Source organism: Orycteropus afer, unplaced genomic scaffold, assembly GCF_000298275.1.
Source record: "Orycteropus afer afer isolate SDZICR_OR568_19922 unplaced genomic scaffold, OryAfe1.0 scaffold00037, whole genome shotgun sequence".
Lineage (NCBI taxonomy): Eukaryota > Metazoa > Chordata > Mammalia > Tubulidentata > Orycteropodidae > Orycteropus > Orycteropus afer.
In genome coordinates this window covers 907,230-928,241 of record NW_006921624.1, presented here as the reverse complement: position 1 = coordinate 928,241, position 21,012 = coordinate 907,230, and the positions used below count along the sequence as shown (strand labels likewise).

Below are 21,012 nucleotides of genomic sequence, written 5' to 3'. Positions count from 1 at the left end.
ACAAAGTAAGAGTGTGGGAGAAACCAGAACGGCTTTCATAGCAGAACTGACCTTCAAATATCAACCTATAGGACAACTAGATTTTGGTGGGCAGAGAAAGAAGAACATGCTAAATGGAGGGAACAGAATGTGAAGAAGAACAGACATGCGAAAGAGCATGAGGCATTTGGGGACTGTGTTCATTCTCTATGTGGCTAGGAAAATGAGGTGTAAGTACGGAAGTGTTGGACGTTCAGGCTGAGGGGTGACGGGCTCAGCTTCCAGCTTGTGGGGAAGCTTGGACATGACAAGAAGGACCAGCAGTGCCCTGGCCCTGCCACTTAAGCATGCTCCTTAAATGGCACACTTCCTTCCTTCCCCCTCTCCCCTTCCTCAGCCCCACTGAACACTGATCAAGGCTATTTCTCTCTCTATGTGCTCTGAAATCTCTTGGATATTCCTCACATATTCTGGCAAGGAAGAGCGAAATTTACGTGGCTTTAAAAACAGGTTACTAAACTGTTTGTGATCTTTTCTCCAAAGAATATGGAGAAGACAGAAACTACAGTCCTGGAGAGACACAGTCCATAAAGGCAAAAGACAAGACATTCAAATGTTTCACATGAGAGGATGAAAGGTAAATTTTTCCATAGTAATAATATCAAAGAAAATTTGGAAAATAAGAGAAGAAAAAATGTTACTTACAACTTTACTATACCGATACACTAGTTTGCAATTTGGAAATGGTTTTTAAAATCCCTTACCTCTGTGTGTGTTGGGCTTTTGTGTCCATTATAGTAATAGCACATATACTATTTAATATTCTGCTTTTTCCACTAAATTTTATCTTTAGCATTTCCTAGGTTGCACATATTCTTCATAACCATCATTTTTAGTGGCTATACTCCACTGAATAGTGGTAGGGTGTTACCTTAATCACCCTCCCAATTTGAGACACTTAGGCTACTTCCGACTTTGGTTAACACAATGTTATTTGGTAAGGTAACTTTCTCTACTTAGGAGTATTTGGCAAAAACAAGCCTAAAAGTAGAATTATTGGGTCAGAGGGAATAAGTATTTTGATGCCATGTGAAAAAGCCCATTTTAAAAGAGCTTCAGTCAGGTTACAGAAAACATAAGGTGAAAGAATGGAGAGATTACGTAGATGGCAAAGGCTTCCACATGTGAGTACACAAAAGCCTGCAAATTCCAGGCCAAGAAAAATCAGAAAGGGCCCCAACTGAGCCCTGGACAACTCTGTTCCCCTAGAATAACACTGGAAGAGTTTCAGTTCCTTTTCACTGTGCTTTTGAAAAGTCCTACAAACTACCCATCAGCTAAGTAGCATACACTCAAGGCTCTTGAAGGAACAAGAGATGCTCTTTAAATTTATGACAAGCAGATGAAGAGCTTGGTTAAATGACTGCTGGGGGAGAGGTGTAATTATGTTCTCCATATCTACGTGGGCTTGAGATAAACAAGCCTGTAACCAGGTCTTTAGATTAATAAAAGATGCAAGTATTCTTGCCATATTCCTCCTCCAAAACCCCTATGTTGTTGTTGTTGTTATATGCTGTGGAGTCAGACCTGACTCATAGCGACCCCTCCTTGGGTTTCCGAGGCAATATCACTACGGAAGTAGATTGCCCAACCTTCCTCCCAAGGAGCGGCTGGTGGGTTTGAACCGCCAGCCTTCTGGTTAGCAGTCAAGTGCCTTAGGCACTACGCTACCAGAGCTCCTAAACCCCTATGTAGGTAACAATATTGTCACTGAGAGCAATACATTTGCAAGTTTTATGAAACCTGACACAGTACAAAGGCACTGACCTTTCCGAACTCCTTTTTGTTGTTGTTGTTGTTTTTTTTTAAAGGGTAGAAAAAGCCAACCGAGATAACATTAAAACATCTTGGATTAAACTGTTTAGGCACCTAGCAAAAAGCGAGTGCCCTGCCTCCAAGTTACCCTTTGTCCATATTCATAAATCACGTGAAAAGTAGCAAAGCTGTTCTGAAAGCTACTCAATACTGGGAACTCCTTTTAGAATTAATTGCTAAGGCTGCTTCTTTTTGAAATTAACTTTATTAAGTCATAACTTACATACAACATAATGCACGTATTTTAAAAGTACAACTTTTAAAACCACAACTGAGAAACAGAACATTTCCTTCACCCCAAAAAAGTTCACTCAGGCCCCTTTGCAATCAGTCCTCACACTCTCCACCCCAGTGCAAGGCAACCATCGATCTGCTCTCCCCCACTATAGATCAGCTTTGTCTCAACTAGAATTTTATGTCAATGAAACCATATTGTATACATACTTTTGTGTCTGGCTTATTTTGCTCAGTGTTATGTATTCAAGATTCATCCATGTTGTTTTATGTATCAGTAGTTTGTTACAGTGATTCAGTAATGAAACATAAGGAATATAACACATTGTCTATTCATAGTAGGTGGATACTCAGATCCTTCCCAGGATTGTTTACTATGAATAAAACTGCTAGACACAATCATGTGCAATCCTGTATGACCATACAGTTTCATTCTTTTGGGTAAATACTCAGGATTGGTATTGTTAGGCTGTATGGTAGGTATGTGCTTAATTTTACAGAAAACTGCCAAACTGTTTTGCAAAGTGGTGGTTCCATTTTACACTCCCATTAGTAGTGATAAAAGTTCAGTTGTTCCATAGCCTCTCCAACACTTGGTATCACCAATCTTTCAACAATGTTTTATGGTTTCTTGGGGTATAATTAAAATACAGTAAAATGTACCATTTTTAGTGTATAGTTCTATGAATTGAAAAATGCAATCACGTAACCATCACCACTATTGATGTAAAGTTCTGACGTCTCCCAAAATTTCCTTGTGCCCCTTTATAGTCAACCTCTTCTCTTGCTCACAATTCATGGAACTGCTCATCTGATTTCTATAACTGTAGTTTGCCTATTGAAGAATGTTACATAAATGAATTCTTCCACTTAGCAAAATATATTTGAGATTCATCCATAGATTAATAGTTCGTTCCTTATGCATTCAACATCAGCTGAAGGATATTTAAATTGTCTCCAGTTTTTGGTAACTGTGTTATAAACATTCATATACATGTTTTTGTGTGTATGTGAATTTTTCTTTCTCTTGGGTAAATACTTAGTAATGGGATTGCTGTGTAAATAGTAAGTATATATTTAATTTTATGGGCAACTTAGTCTTTTATTTTAGCCATATTTGGGAGTATATACTGGTGCCTTGTTGTGGTATTACTTTGAACCCTAATCATAATGATGCTGGGTAGGTTACTGGTCATTTGAACATCTTCTTTTGTGAAGTGTCTCTCCAAGTCTTTTGAACACTTTTTAACTGGGGTGTCTTACTACTGAATTTTATGGATCCTAGATAAAAGTCCTTTTTCAGATATAAGTATTGAGAATGTTTTTCTAAGTCTGTACGTTGCTTCTTTCATTACTTTAATGGTGTCTTTTGAATTTTTTTCCCCCACCTTATATGAGGTCTAATTTAACCATTTTTTCTCTTATGATGCATGTTTTTTATATCCTAGCCAAGAAATTTTTTCCTAATTCAAATTCATAAAGAATTTCTCCTGTAGTTTCACCTAGTTGTTTTACAGATTTTACTTTATGCTTAGGCCATATAATCGATTTTCAGTTAATGTCTGTGTAATATTAAATGTGATATTAATTAATACTTGAGGTAAAAGTGAGGATCTTTTTTCTTCCATATGGAAATCCAGTTGTTCCAGCTGCATTTGTTGAGGAAAACTAAGCTTTTCCTACTGAGTGAATTACTTTGCCTATTTGTTGAAAATCAATTGACCATTTTTGTGTGGTCTAATTCTGGACTCTATTCTGTTCTACTGATCTGTATTTCCATCTGTACTATCTCGATTACTATAACTTTATAGTAAGACTTAAAAGCAGGTAATGTAAGACCTATAACTTTGTTGCTATTCTTTTTTATTTCAACAGTGTTTTAGTTGTTCTAGATGCTTCACATATGATATACATTTAGAATGAGCTTGTCAAATTTTTACCAAAAAATCTGCTGGAATTTAGGTAGAGATTATACTGAATCTATAGATCAATACAGGGAGAATTAAGATTTTAAAAATACTGTCTTTCAATCCAAAACATGTACCATATTTTTTGCATAGTGGCGTGCATAGCACACATAGGAAACTAATATGGGAGGGAGTTGTACAGTTTTGGGAAAAAATGTATAATGTGCAGATTATTTGTGTAATAAATATCAAGTATCCTTCTCATCGCATTATTTCAGGGGTGTAAGCTCTGTCTGTATATCTGTATTGCAAATTCAGACAGGCTGGGTCTCAAACTTCCAGATACCCATAAGACTGCATGGTCCCCACTGGCATCAACCATTTCATGAGTGCTATGTTCCTCTGTGATCAATGTTTCAGCAAAGTGAAAGCCATTATTATTATTTATAGAAAGCTAACAATAAACAATAACAACCGATTCTCAAAGGAGAAATGCTTACACTTCCCCAAATTACCCATGTCCATTCTTATTTTGTGAGCAGGCACACTGTGGTTCAGGTCAGATTTTGTGTTCAAATTATCACTGCCTCCAGGTATCACTACATTGCTAGGGAGGCCCTGCATGGCTCCTGACGCTTCTGCTCTGCCACTGGGCCTAGCTGGCCTCTGCTCTTGGCTCCCATCATGCTACCTGGTCTCTTGTTGTTTGGCAGGTAAGGGGTATGTATGCAGCCCCTGCGCATGTCACATCAGGCCTCTCTTCTCTGCACAAGCATTTCAGCTCTTTTAGCTTTGCTAGCAAGCCTCCTGCCCAGAGGCACCTGGCTCTGCCTGGCTGTAGAAAGATCCCTGCACAGGATTCTCGAAGTGCTGTGCACACTCAGGCCTTTGCCCTACATGCGCAAGTTATACCTCTTTGCACTGCTGGCAAGCCTCCTGCCAGAAAACACTTAGCTCTATCTCCATGGGCCAGCAAGCCCAACACAGCCACCTCGCTCTGGGGGCTGGCAAGCCCACTGCTGCTGTCTCTTGCCACTGTATGTTGTCTTCAGTGCTACAGCTCTTCCTTTTGGGTCTAGGAAGTTCTCAGTGCAGGGACCCCATGTTCTTGTACCAAAAAATGCACTCTGCACCAGACTCTTCTCATTGGTAATGAGGTCCCCCGAATCTTTGTGGAATTGGCTTTTATATGTTGTTATGTGCCATCAAGTCGGACTCGACTCATAGCGACCCCTCCTTGGATTTCTGAGGCGATATCACTACGAGGAGTGGCTGGTGGGTTTAAACCTCCAGCCTTCTGGTTAGCAGTAAGTGTCTTAGGCACTATGCTTCCAGAGCTCCCTTGTTAATTTCAAGGCCTGGCCTTCCCATCACATGAACTGACCAATCCCCTAGGTAGACCACAAATCACTAAATCTGCAAAGTGACCATCCCTTGCAAGAGTATGGACCAGAAAATCATTTGGGGGAAGTTATAAAGACTTTGGTTAGAAAGGCTATATAAAAGTAATTCACCGCACTGCAAGGGGTTACAAGATATCCTTGGTGATGTCACATTCGATCACTTGGTTAAGGCAGTTTTGCCATGTTTTTCCACTAAAGTTACTATTTTTCCGTTTACATACACTGTTCTTTCTAACTGGGTTACTAAATCAAGTCGGGGGGGACAGTAGGGGGAGATTAAGCTTCTCCTCCTCCTGGAGGGGAGAGTATCAACAGATATGATTTGGAATTCTTCTATAAGGAAGAGGGAGCTCTGGTAGCATAGTGGCTAAGGCACTTGACTGCTAACCAGAAGGCTGGCGGTTCAAACCCACCAGCCATTCCTCGGAATGAAGGTTGGGCAGTCTACTTCTGTAGTGATACTGCCTCAGAAACCCAAGGAGGGGTTGCTATGAGTTGGATTCGACTCGATGGCACATAACAACAACAACTATAAGGAAGAATTGTCTCTTCTCTAATGTTTGATTAGTGTTTGTACGGAATTCCTTCCTCCTCCTTCCTTTTACTTTTAACCTATGCGATTCTTTATATTCACAGAATTCTTAAAGACAGCATATAATTGGACCTTGCATTTTAATCTAATCTAATAATCTGTGTCTTTTAATTGGAGTAGTTAGAACATGTACGTTTAATGTAATTATCAATGTAGTTGGGTAAATCTATCATCTTGACAACTTTTCTATTTGTTCGATCTATGTTTGGTCCCTTTTCCTTTACCACCAAAATATTTTGGATCCTCAATATTGCCTTACTAGCTATACATCTTTAATTTTTTTTTTTTTCAGTAGCTCCTCTAAGGTTTACAATCTTTAACTTGTTGTTGTTATGTGCCATCGAGTCGGCCCCGACTCACAGTGACCCCTCCTTGGGTTTCCAAGGCGCTATCACTACAGAAGTAGATTGCCTTAGTTGGGCATTTAGTTGGGCTAGTTGCATTATATGACTTTACATATAATATAAGAGTCTTACAGCAGCATACTTCTCTTCTCCCCTTTCCATGTCCTTTGTGCTACTCAGTCCTACATCTTACTTCTACCTACATTATAAACCACACAATACATTGATACTGTTTGTACTTTAAACATTCAGTTACCTTTTATAGAAATTAAAAAATGAGAAACAAAGTCTTTTATGTTTACCCACATAGTTACTACTTCTGGTATTTTTTTATTCCCTTATGATTGATGTTTCCTCTGGTATCATTTTTCTTCCATCTGAAGAATATCCTTTAACATTTCTTATAGTGCAGGCCTGCTGGGAATGATTTCTCTCACTTTTTATTTGTATGAAAAGTTTTTATTTTGCCTTCATTTGTAAGGATATTTTCGCTAGATATAGCTTTCTAGGCTGACAAAAATTTTCTTTCATTACTTTAAAGATGTCATTTCTTTATCTTTTAGTTTGTCAATTTCTGACAAGAAGTCATTTGTCATTTCTTTCTCTAATGTAATGTGTCCTTTTCCCCAGCTACTTTTAAGATTGTCTTTTTGTCACTGATTTTGAGCAATTATCACAATGTGCCTTTGTACCCACCATGCTTGAAGTTCACTAAGCATCTTGAATCTCTGAGATTACTGTTTTCATCAACTTTGGGGAAAAAAAATTTACTATCATTTCTTTAACTATTTTTTTCTGTCTTCCCCACTCTCTGTCCTTCTAGTACTGCAGTTACACGTTATGTCAGTCCTCCTGATAACGTGCCACAAGTCACTGAGGTTCTGCTAACGTTTTCCAGTCTTTTTCTTTCTGTGCTTCATACAGTTTTTACTGCTTTGTCTTCAAGCTCATTTATCTGCTGTTCTGCAATGTCCAATCTATTCCTAATCCCAGCCAGTGAATTTTTCATTTCCAATATATTTTTCACCTGTAGATATTCCCTTTCATTGTTTTTATATCTTTCATTTCTCCCTTCATTTAGTTCATATTTTGCTTTAAATCTGTAAACATATTTATTCTTTATAACAGCTGTTGTAAGGCTCTTTTCTTCTAATTCCATCATATCTCTTTCTATTAACTAATTTTCTCCTTGGTTATGGATCAAATTTTCCTGATTCTGGACAAGTCTGGATCTTTCATGATAGGATGTTTAACACACAAACACAAAAGTGCACATACCATTGGTTATAGTTTGATGAATTCTTACCTGTATGACTAGCACTAAGACTGAAACAAAATAAAACAAAACAATATATCACTAGCAGTCCTGGAGACATCTCTTAAGCTAGGGCAGGGTTAAAGCAACTTCAGTGTAGAGCTAATTCTGGGCAATCTATTTCTGTGGAGATACCACCTCGGAAACTTGAGGAGGGGTCGCTATGAGTTGGAATTGACACAACGGCAGTGAATTTGGTTTTTTGGTTTGTCAAGGCATAGCCCTTCCGGGGTCTCTACTGACTGTCCTGAGTGTTCAGTGAGGGGTCTCTAATCTGGCTGGTCAAAGCTTGAATGATTTCCAGCCCTGTATGAGCTCTGAGAATTGTTCATTTTATAGCTCCTAGGCAGGAGTTTTATCCTACATACCCTTGCCTTTAGCAGACAGTCAAGAGGATCTCATCCAAGTATCTAGACCTCTTTCACTGCTTCCTGTCTGGTACTCTGACTCACAGATTTAAACCATCTCTCCCCATCTCTGACCCCTCGACTCAGTGAGGCTCCTGAGGATCTTCTTCCTGTCACAGCGTCCAGAAAATCCCTCAAGGCAGAAAGTCAGCAGGGGCGGGGAGGTGTTTCGGCCTCACTTCATTTGTTTCCATTCCTCCAAGGATCACAGTTTTGCACTGCCTGTTGTCTACTTTTTTTTTAAAACAGTTGTTTTATATATTTGTCTTGTTTTATACTTTTTAATGGCGGGAGGATAAATCCAGTACCAATTATTCCATCATGGCTAGAAGCAGAACCAAGGCCCCTTTTAACAAAATTTCCAGCATGGATGCCATGTTATGCAAGATTTCATCCACCAAAATAACTCAATCCATATGTCCCTTCCAACCTTCCATCTATCTATCCAGTGGCTGCTAGATCCTTGGGAAACAATGATGAATAAAACGTGATTCCTGCCCCCAAAAAACTCACAATTAAAAGGGAAAGCCAGACATGTATAAAACATATTGGTGGGTGATAAGTGTAATTATACAAGTAATAGGAAGGGCTGTGGAGACATAGAGAAAGCCCTGGAGAGATCAGGAAAAGTTTTTACAGCATAATGTTTAGGGTATGTCTTGAAGAATGAGCAAGAGATAGACAAATGGAACAGGACATTTATGACAAAAGAAAACCGTATCCATAGTATGATGGTATGGAAAAAACATGTAAGTTTGGGGGAACTACTAACAGTTCCAAACACCTACAATATAGGGTTTGCAGTAGGAAGAGGGAAGAGCTCTGGAAAAAAACAAAACAAAACAAAGGGAACGTGACTCTTCTGTCTAAATAATGGTAAGTTATAGAAGGATTTTTTGCCTTTAGATTTTTTTTTTTTCTTTAAAGAAATTACGTTCATTGCTGGAATGATTTTAAGTAGAAGGAAATTATAGTTATGTTTGAGAAAGGTCACTCTCTAAGGAAGAAGAACTGGGGAGAAGAGCCTGGAGTCAGTAAAACTAGTTTAGAGGTAACAGTGCAGAAGAGAAATAAGACTTAGAACAGGTGTTTAAGAGTGATGGAGAAGAGGATATAGATTTGAGAAATGGTTAAGAGGGAGAATATGTCAGACGTAGCAAACAAGTGCTATGGCAGAACGGGAGACCGTAAGGTCCACTGTGGACTTGCTGATACACTAAAAGTACCAGGTCCTGAGTAAGGGACACAAAGATGACCTGGACATGATTTTTCCTTCTAGACATTTGATAGTTCACAGAGTCTTACAGAATCAAGTCTATAATTCTATTCAAATACAATAAGTATGTTATGGACCACATCCTCTTTTCTGCAATCTTTGGAATCCTTAATGAGGCTGGAGCCTCATGCTGGAAACCACTGCTGTGGAACATTCTCAATCCTGCTACACAGTAGCTTGTAAACAGGGGGCCCTTCTAGCACAAGTTGAAGACTATCAGTATATAGAGGGCATTAACTGTCCCTCAACCCTGCCTGTAATTATTAAGAACAATTTTGATTAACAAATGCAGGTATTATTTATTAAACACTGACAATATGCCAAGCACTAGGTCAGACATTTTGGTTAAGTGATTGGCTGTGATCTGTTCCCGTAAAGATTACAGCATGGAAAACCGTATGGGGCAGTTCTACTCTGTTACATGGGGTCACTATGAGTCATGTGACAATAACACCACCATCTCCTTTTTTTTGCCAAAACAATGCTAATAGTAGGTGTGGTTATTCTTTTGAAGACAGGAAACCGAGTCTAAGAGAGAGAAAATGAATTGCCCAAATTACTTTGGTTCCCAGAGACCACCTCATTGATCACTGAAAAGGCCTCCAGAGTTTGTTGTCTTCAGGAAGCCTCTACTGTCCTCCCAAAGACATTGTCACTCCTTCCCTCAGATGCTATTATGCTTTACTGCAATACATATACAGTGCACAGGTCTGTTTCTCCTGCTGGAATATGCTTTTTGAAGGCAAGGACTGAATAGGCTTCATTTTTGCTGCCCAATGCCCAGCACAAGGTCAGAATGCTGCCTGTATGCAGAAAGGTCCATGCCATGGTTTCTGAGCCATCAGTCCTGTGATAGTTGGAGGTGTGTGTCAACTTGGCTGGACCACAATTCTGTGTGGTTTAAGCAATTGTGATGTGGGTTGTTCCAGTGATGGGATCAGATGTATATGTTCTGAGCAGCCAATCAGTTGAAAGGGAATTTCCCTAGGGGTGTGGCTTGCTTCCAGTATATTTATGGACATCCTGGGAAAAGAGACACTCTTCTGTGTATTGGGATTCTGTTGTGCTGCCTACAACTGTCCATGAGCGAACAATCCACCATTCGGCCTGGAGATCTTGGATTTGTCATTCGTTGGAGTCAAGCCAGTATACTGCCTGCCAACCTTGAGCTCCTCAGCCCCTGCAGCTGCATGAGTCAGGAAAAGCCTCCAGCTTGATGTTTGATGCAAGAACTTGGGACTTGCCAGCTTCTGTAAGTGTGTGAGCCATTTTCCTAAGATAAATTTCTCTTTCTCTTTCTATATATAAGCTTTACTGGTTTTGTTTCTCTAGAGAACCCAGTCTAACACAAGTCCCTCATCTCGAGCTGCCCCAGAGTTCCTGGCCATTCCTTGTGCTTGATGTACCTCAGATTCACTTCCCACACATTCACTTAGTACTTGCAAGGTCCATGCTTAAGACCTATTATTGCTGTTGTTACTTGTCATTAAGTCATCGTGGCTTAAAGGAAGAACTTTCCCATTGAAAGAGAACAAGTATGAACACTTCAGATTCCTTGGACCAAAGTAGCTAAAATTATAGCCACAAGGGCCTAAGATACCAACTAAGTATCCTGTCCTGATGTACTTAGCAGCAAACTCTCACACTTCTATAATATTTTTATTTCTCCTAGTTCTTCTGTTATCTCTCTCAGCCTCAGAGGCAGGCAATATAAATAGAGTGGAAGCACTATAGGCTTTGGTGCCATCCAGAGTGGTGTTGCAATTTTAGCTCTGTCTCTTACCAGTATGATATGATCTTTTCAGCAAAGGACATACTGTCTGAGGTTCTTTTCTCTCTGAGAAAAGGAGAGAATACTTACTCCATAAAACCAAACTAAACCCACTGCCATCAAGTCAATTCTGACTCATAGCAACCTCCACTGGGTTTCCAAGATGGTAAATCTTTACAGAAGTAGACTGTACAGAGTGGCTGCCGGGTTTGAACAGCCAACCTTCTGGTTAGCAGTCAAATGCCTTAGGCACCATGCCACCAGAATGCCTTACCTACTCCACAGGGCTATGTAACTAACTGAATGAGCTCCTAAATGCAGAAGGTGCCTAGAGAAAGCTATAGGTCTGAGTGCTCCTTCCCTTTCTAGCTGTGGGGGTAAAATGGGAGTAAGAAAAATACCTTCTTCATAATGTGTGAAGGATGAGAGGTCAGTGACAGGTGTGACAAGTGCTCAACACAGTACCTAGCACAGAGTAACTCAATGAATGAAGCCATTGTTTAATTACATTACAATTGCAATGGGTCTTTATAGAGCACAAGGGTCCCCAAAGTCTCACAGTGGCACTGAGCAGGGAGCTTGGAAACCATGTTACAATCTCTTCAGAATACTTAACTCCACAGTGCCCCTGGGACTCCCAGCAGCAATGAAGCACCAGGGTGCACTAGATAAGCAGCCTTCTCCTGTCACCAGGACACAATCGCCAGCTCCGTATGAGCACCGCATGGCAGAAACATAGACTTCTGTCACTCTAGAAGTCAGACTAATGTTACAGATTTTCTAGCAGACAGAACCACAGAGGCCAGACAAGAAATATCAAAACTATACTTCCCTGTGAACCCCAAATCTCCTTGTTCTTAATGAGCAATGGGGCAGAAAGAGTCTACTTCAAATAGCCTCCTACGAGGCAGCTCTGAGCAGCAATGTGAGAGGTATGTAGTCAGATGTTAGAGTGGCAAATGTGGCCACTCACGGTTTTTTGCTAAACAGAGGCCATATTCTGTCTAGACCTGAGGTGGCAAAGATAGATTTGGGGATCATGCAGCTACATGCAAAGCACTGGCAGCAGATAACCTGATAAGGAAGAAAATGGCTTGGTCTGATAATGGTCCAGGGAAAAAATGCAGGTTCAAGTCCCCGAAGCACTCACACTGAAAACCCTCCCCACCCGCCCTCTGTGGCTGCATGCAGAGGAGCTGTGCGTTCTGGAGATGGTAACATAATGGACAGGGATGGCAAAATTTCCAGGCTCTCCATCAAGCTCCACTGGGATAACGTATTACACAAAAACATTGTTCTACATCCTACTTGGGTGAGTAGTGACTTGTAAGCAGCCATTGAAGATGGAACAACAGGCCTCTACTTGTCCAGAGCAAACAAGAATGAAGAAAACCAAAGACACATGGAAACAATTAGACCAAGAGACTAATGGACCATGCGAACCTCAGCCTATATGACCCTGAGACCAGAAGAACTAGACGTTGCCGCTACCACTGTCAACCATTGGGAAAGGGATCAGCATAGGAGATCTTGGATAGAATGGGAGAAAATTGAGGAACAAAACTAAAAATCTCAAAAAAGACCAGGTTACTGGTCTGATACAGCCTGGTGAAACCCTCAAGACTATGGACCCTAGTTACCCTCGTGCCTGGAACTGAACTCCTGTGGCTTCCAGCCAAACAACAGACAGGCATATAAGGTGAACATTTACCCCAGGTAGGTGTACTCCCTACAACAATCAACCACAGGAGATCAGAAGGGCAGTATTTGCACAGGGAACTAACTTAGAGGGCAGCAATACATAGGAAAAAAGGACACAGGGAAAAGGTAACCACAGAGAGGAAGCGGGAAGAGAGCTGTTACATTATGGGGATTGCAACCAATGTTATAATATAAAATGTGTATGAACCATTGTACAGAAAACAAATTTGCTCTGTAAATTTTCACCCAACAACAAAACCAACCTCCAGGCTCTCACAGAAAAAGGAGCTGTTCAATCCTTCAGGTCATAATCTTTCGGATCAAAGTTATAAGAGCAATACAAAGCTCAAGAAATAAACCACCTCTGAACTTTCCACACTGAGACAAACTTCCAGAGGGACCAGAGAACTGACTAAAGTTCTTAGGCATAGCTCTCTCCTCTCTTCCCCCTCTCTACCAAAGTCATGTTCATGTCCATCGCATGACCTTATAGATCCAGAATATCAAAATCTTATTACCCACCACATCATTTGGGAGACTCTGGAGGTCATCAAAGGGGGTTTCCAGGGTGTTGGTGTCCACGTTTAGGATCACGACATCATCCAGGGCCATGTTCCTGACTTTCTGCAAGTGGGGAAAAAAAAATCCAAAAGAGATGGTCATTGAAGCACAGGTACTTCCCCTGGCCTTCTCCAAGGAAGGGGATTAGGGAAGAAAAGTGACATTTGACAAAGGCTTGCTCTGTGGTAGGCCCAGTACTACTTGTTTCACATTTGTCAGCTCATTTACCTCTCATGAAAACTCCAAGTGTCTAGATTATCCCCAAGTCTCCAGAGAGAAAAGGGACTAACAGAGGCTAACTAACATTCCCCAGGCCACACAGCTAGCACGTGAGAGACATCTTCACATGCCAATTTTATTTATTTTCTACTTTTTTTTTTTTTTTAAAGTTTTATTTTTAACAGAAGCTGAATCTCTGAAAGTCTAAAGCTCTGGCCCTAGGAACTCTAATCTACAGCTAGGCTCTCATGACACCAACATTCAATCCATTCCCCTTTCAGATAACAAAGGCGACTTGCCCATCTGCTTTTCATATCTTGCCATTGCTATATGGTATATAGCCTAGTGTTAACATGTTAACGTTTGTTTTTAAGCATTCAATAGGTAGGTCACACTTTCAATTTGGTTCTACTTTCCACAGAAATTTAGCTCAGAAGCTCTGTTTATGAGCTCTTATTCCACTGGTACAACAAAAGGGGTAAAGGAGACTCACACCTAGTAGGTGGTCATGCTTGGTGAGGGGAGGAAGGGAAGAAGGGATGATACGGAGGAAAAAGAGCCTCCCCAACCATCCATTGTCTGTGGAAGTACAAGTCTGTGTGGATCCTGAACTTCTGACTTTTAATCACATGATTTACTCCCTGCCAGAAGCTACCTGCACTCTTCTCCTGCCTACTCACCAACCCCAATCTCCTTCAATATTCCTACCTCACCATGTATCAAAGTTCATTCCTCTTGAGTCTTGAACTTCAGAACCTTAGTCTTCATTTTATTCTTTTTAAGTAGAAAAACACTGTAACTTACTGTCCAAAGTGAGACACTTGTGAACTGTGACAGGGCATATTACACCAGGAAAACAGGCATGAAATGGAGCAAATGGTCACCCTATGTGTAAGGGGTCAGTTTCATTGTCAGCTACCCTCACAGCTAATGCATATGTCTGTGCAGATGTGCACTGCCCAAGGATGCCTAGCCAGACAAGTTGGGGCTGAAATGGGGGTGGAGGGGGGCTTTTCCTAATTCACCCAAGAGCATCACATAAGAAGCAATATAGCGGGGCTATCTGATAGATGATAAAGCCTAAGTTGGCTGAAAATGAAAACAATTACAATGTAATGGCAGCCTATTAGTGCTTTCTCTGTGCCTTACATAGTTTATTTAATTCTTACCACAACCCTCAAAGTACACATTATTGCCCTCATTTATGTAACTGGAGGATAGTGAGGTTAGAGAGGTGAAGTAAGTGACTGAGGTGATACAGAATTGGCTGCTTCCACAGCCCACGTTCTTTGCACTGTACCACCTGACCCCTTATCATCAAGCACCCTCAATGAGACTGACCCCCTCACAGCCTTTGTCACTCTGAACCTTGCCATCCCTTTTGCATGCCTGCTTCCCTCCCTGGGCTGTGGTCCCCTTGAGGACTCCTCTGTTTGGCTCACACTGCACAATAACCAGCCCTGCGCAAAACACTTGGTATTCGGCAAGTGCTCGCTACTTTCGGTTGACATTTTCTCTCTCTCAAACACCAGCCTCTAGAAAAGAACTTGGTACCTAAGAAAATGTTCTGAGATGATTTCTCCCAGCAGGAGGTAAGCCGTGTTGGTCCTAGGGTTGGAAAAAAAAAAAATTCCCGGGCAGCAGAATCATGGAATCCTTCCACTTAACATGACCAGAAGCCTCCAATTCCTTCTGCTATTCACTTTTCCAGGCCATTGGGAATTACTCCATAAACCTATCAATCAGTCTGTAAACATTTTCGAAGTGCTTACTACGGGCCTGGAGCTCCAGAGGAAGGACATGACTGCCTACTTCTGAGCTTATTCTGCCATCCAAAACATAGTATTTCACATTAACTGACTCCCTTATTTATAAGGTAAAAAGCTAACAGCAAACAGAGAAGATGAACACATCTGTCTTAGAATAAGCACAGCCAGAATGCTCCTTAGAAGTGAAGATGGCCAGACTTCGTCTCACAAACTCTGGACATGGAAGGACCAGTCCCTGGAGAAGGACCTCATGCCTGGTAAAGGAGAGTGAATCAGCATCCCTCTCAACCTGATGGACTGAGACAGTGGCTGCAACAATTGTGAGGATGGCACCGGACCGGGCACTGTTTTGTTCTGTTGTACATAGGTTTGCTATGAGTTGGAACTGACTCAAAGGCACCTAACAACAACGTTTTATACACCACTTTTGTTTTACAAAGCACAATCCCCATTTTACAGATGAGGTTAAGACTCAGAGAAGGTGAGGGAATTGTTCAGGGCTCCAAGAGGGTAAACAACTATCAGCAAGCTAGGAGGAAGCTACAAAAATAGCATCAACAATGTTTTGCACTTATATCATACTTCAGATCACACAGCATTTTCACACAGATTCTTTCATTTCATCAATATAGCTGGAGGTGAGGTAGCACCATCTCAATTTTAGAGATGAGAAACTGAGGCTCAGAGAGAGTATGAAATAGATTGCCCAAGGTTATACAGCTACTGGCTGGCCTCATCATCTATAAAATGGAATTGACAATTGTGTCTGCCTTCACTCCACTTTCTTCTGGGCTGCTAACGTATGCATAGTATCTGGCGCACAGTTGTTATTATTATTATTATTACTGTTATAATACACATAGCCACAGTCAGTTGGAAAAGCTTGTAGTAGAAATGACCTGAGAACAAAAATTCTTCTGGCTCCTTCTTGGTAACTGCTAGGCTCTCACTTCAAAGGCTGGGACACAGTCACATTGGAGAAGGAGCAATGAGTGGCTCAACAACTCAGCCAAGGACTTCAGCCATGGAGGACTGAGCTGAGGGCCACTGCAACCCAGATCATCTGTTTGGCCTCAGCTGACCTTCCAAATAGCTCATTACAGAAGGGGCGGGGAGGCAATGGCCATCACAGAGACATCTCAGAGGCTGAGAGACCCAGGGAGTGGGATGCTGATTCTAGACCAGAATCTGTGTTGTTTCTGTTCCCAGAGGGGCCCCCGCAGCACAGACCAGACCTTGTGGGCTCTCTGTGGCCTGGCTGGAGTAGGCTTTTGATTTCTTCCCACTCCTGGCTGGAGGACTTGCTGGTTAAGCTGTGTGGAGTGTTTACTTTTCAAACATTGGCAGCAGGCTGAAGAACAGGAAAAAACCTGGCCCCTTTTTCTGACTTAGCAGTCCAGGGTCCCCTTAGTAACCAAAATGCCCAAGCACCAGGCTCCAGGCAGGAGCTGGGCTGACACAGTTTCCTCTTACAGGACAATGCTGCCCTCCCTGTGACAAGGCCTTTTCCAAAAGGCTGGCAGGGACTCAAGGGCCTTCCTGAAGCTCAGAGTTCCCAAGGAAAGAATGAGAGGCGAGGTTGGCTGGGTGGTGCCCTATCCTTGAAAGGCTCAAGGAAACAGGGAAATGAAGAAAGGCCCACAAAACTCAAACTGGGGCTCAGAAAAGGGGTGGGAAGTGCTGATGGCTGCTATCTCACTTAAGCCTAATAATACTGTGAGGGAGATACTGTCATCTTTGGCTAAGGATGAGGAAATGGAGGCTCAGGCAAGTAAAACAAATTGCCCCAAATCACAGCTAGTAAGTGGCAAAGCTGATTTCTGAACCCAGTTCTGGCTCCAAAGCCTAACTCTTTCTGAAGATCTGGTACCAGCTGCCCTGGAGTTGACTGTGACTCATGGTGATCCCACTTGGGTCAGAGGAGAATGGTACTCCACAGGGTTTTTGATGGTTGAGTTTTTAGAAATAGGTCACTAGGCCTTTCGAATCTCCAACCTTTTCACAGCAGCTGAGGGTGCTAACCGTTAGCACCACCCAGGGACTCCTTTCTGAAGACAGCCCAGATCCAATTACCCAGAGGCCTTCAGAATGAGTACCACACTCTCAGGACCTGCTTTTCCTTGCACAAAGTAACATTTTTCTTTTGTATCATAAAAATTATATACACACATTGTTTAAAAAAAAAGGGGGGGGGGAGAGAAAAAGAGAAAGCAGACTGAAAAAGTCAAAGAAGAAAATTACAGTTACAACAATCCCTCCATTTGGAGACTATGTTTTGCTGTATTTCCTTCCTCTCAACACTCTACTTTTTAGAAAACAGTTGAAATGATTCTTAATGCTGCTTTCTGATTTTCTCACTTATTACAATATAGGCAATGTTCCATTTCATTAAAAGCTTTGTAAACATAATATTTAATTGCAATATAGTGTTCCACTTCAGGGAAACAAACTCAATCAAGCCCCTTTTGTTGTTAATAAAAATTATTATATATAATATTCTACATACTAGTTTGGTGAGTAGCATCCGAGGTCTTAAAAGCTCGTAACGGCCATTTAAGATACAACTATTAGTCTCTTCCCGTCTGGAGCAAAGGTGAGTGAAGGAAACCAAAGACTCAAGGAATAAATTTAGTCCACAGGACTAAGGGCTACCACTACTGGCCACTCTGACCAGGCACACAGTAAAAGGTCCCAGCTGGAATGGAGAAAAATATAGAACAAAATGCAAGTTCATTAAAAGGACCATAGTTACTGGACTAAGAGAGACTAGAGAAAACCCTAAGATTATCATTCTTTAAAAAAGAAAGAAAGACTGACCTGCTCATCAGTTTCCAAATGACTTATTTTGCAAAGAGAAACACATGTAATCTTTTGCAAAGAGAAAAACACAAAGTTCCAGCTTTTAACCTGGAACTGAAGCCACGCCTGAAGGTCACTTTTCAGCAATAGGAAATATGCTCCTTTAAACAATCAACTATACCAGACCAAACAGTCAACAGGTACACAAAAGCTAAAACGAGAAGCCAGGAGGGCAGGGAAACTGGATGGATGGAAATGGGGCACGTGGGGTGGAAACGGAGAGAGTGCTGAGAGTTGATAGGGATTGTAACCAGTGTCAAAACAACCTGGATAGGAATTGCTGAATGGGAATCTCATTTGCTGTGTTAACTTTCACCTCAAACACAGTAAAATATTCAAAAAATTATATATAGTATTGCCATGAAATCTGTAGGCATAAAGCTTTGTACTTTAGGTTGGATTCCTAGAAGTGGAATTTAGTTTCTACTTCTTAAAAAGTATCCTCCTCAAATTCGACTTTGAGAGAGATATCTTTACTTCCAATTATTTTAAAGTCATTTTATCCACAGCTTGTGTTTCCTACTCGAAGTGAAGAAAAATCAGCAAAGACACGAGCAGATGTCAAAATAGTCCTCCAAAAACCCTACCCAATTAAAACACTTACTAGTACCGCAGCACACCGAGACAGCTCTCCGGTAGCTTGTCCCACCAACACATTCACTCTCTTTTTAGTTACAGCATATGCCAAAGCTCCTGCCAGCTGCAAACCCTCCCCCCACCAGACTCTATAGGCTTTTTCTCAGAATGAAGGAAAAAAAAAAAAAAGACTGACATGAACACCGGCTTTCCAAATGGCATTTTTTTTTTTTTTTTCACAGAGAAACACACAAAAATGGCATCTTCCCATAAATACTGTTAATCAAAAATGTCTTTTCTTTTAAGACTGACCCATCTTTCAGGCAAGGAAGGGAACCCTCATATGGGAGGTGGCCAAGGGCAATTGAGAGGATGTTGTTAGGCGCCATGGAGTCAGTTTGAGTCACTGCGACCCCATGTATAATAGAACAAAACTTGCCTGGTCTTGTGCCACGTTCACAATCGTTGCTATCCTTCCCCAGGGACTAATCCCACTTTATAACATGTCCAAAGTACGTGAGATGAAGTCTCCCCATCTTCACTTCTAAGGAACATTCTGGCTATGCTTCTTCTAAGACAGATTTGTTCGTTCTTCTGGCAATCTGTGGTAGATTCACTATTCTTTGTCAACACCATCACTGAAATGCTGAGAAGATACAGGCTCCAATATAAGATTCACCTCTGGCTTGTCCCTTATCAGATGAGTAGCCTTAGGCAATTTACTGCATCTCATAAATTTTCTACTTTTGCCATCTGTGAAATGGGCATCATAACCTATCTCATAGAGCTGTGAAGAACAGATGAGCTAATGTATGTAACGGATTTAGCCTGATTCCTAGAATATTCATAATAGCCATTCAGTAAGGATGGCTCTCTTGCCTGCCTGTTCCCTCATCATCAATGATTTTCTAAAACTCAACAGAGCTTGGCTAACCTCACACCAGAATGCTGAGGCAGCAGGGAGATTGCCATTTCCTGTGATCCCCTATGGTTTATTCACCCAACCAGAAAAACATGTCAATCTATAGTTACTGACACAGGTATCACATTCTTTCCCTAGTCTATGGCCTTCTTGAGGCCAGGAGCCAGGTCTCTGTCCTCTCAGCTCCCACCCCAATTTGTGGCCAACAGGGGACAACTCTGAATGAATGAATGAGTGAATGAGAGGCAGCAGAGCCTAGAGGTGAAGAGCATGGATCTGGAGGCTAGTTGCCTAAGTTCAAATTCATCTCCAACACTCATTAGCCATATAAGCTTAGGAAAGTCACTTTATCTCTCTGTTCCTCAGTATCCTCTTCCATAAACTAAAGAATTATACCCATCTGACAAGGTTGTTATAAGGATTAAATGTTTTAGTATTTTTAAAGTATGTACAGTACTGTATGGCTCATGGGAAGTGTAATGTGTTAAGTAAAAATAAATGATCTTTTGAGAGTGATGGAAATATTCTCTATCTTCACTGTGGTGGTGGTGGTTTATTGAGCGTATGAAACTGTCAAAATTCACTGAATTATACACTTTAAATAGATGGTTTATTATACATAAATTATACTTCAGTTGATAAACTTATTAATATTATGTCCAGAATACAGAATAAAATCCAAAAGACCATAAAAGATAACAATGTATGAATGACAGCAAATGAATGGCAGATGACAAGGTAATCTCTCTTAGGATTACCATCCAATATATATTGTGATTTGTGGCTGTGTTTGACCCCCTGCCCCTCCCCTTTCTTTTCTGTCTAGCCCAGCATTTTTTTTTTTTTTTAACTTCGTTTTTCAGCCAATACCATGCTAGGATAAATGTAAAAATGCAATGCCCCCTAGGACTTAGATATACTCCCCTTTGCAAAGGCAGAGGGCCATCTGAGAATTCCTCTACCTTTGGTGCATCCCCTCTGGCCAAGAAGGTTTTGTTGAGCATTACTGTCTAAAGTTGGTAGTATGAAAACAATGGGTTTATTCCTAAAATAGAAAATAACATCAGCTACGTTTGTTCAAACCATTGCTGTTGTTATGTTGTTGTTGTTGTTGTTGTTAGGTGTTGTCGAGTCACCTACGACTCATAGAGACCCTATGCACAGCAGAACAAAACACCGCCCGGTCCCGTGCCAGCTCCATCATCCCCACTATACTTGAGCCCATCACGGCAGTCACCATGTCAATCCACTTCATTGAGGGCCTTCCCCTCCTTCATTGACCCTCCACCTTACCAAGCATGA

General features: G+C 41.2%; 1 protein-coding gene across 1 annotated transcript in view; it reads right to left on the bottom strand.

The window, feature by feature from the left end:
* Positions 1-21,012, bottom strand: part of DENND1A (DENN domain containing 1A) — a 581,826-nt gene that overhangs the window by 216,661 nt on the left and 344,153 nt on the right. Inside the window, exon 12 of the mRNA XM_042780373.1 lies at positions 13,327-13,428. Coding sequence (XP_042636307.1) covers positions 13,327-13,428 — 102 coding nt within the window. The remainder of the gene's footprint in view (positions 1-13,326; positions 13,429-21,012) is intronic.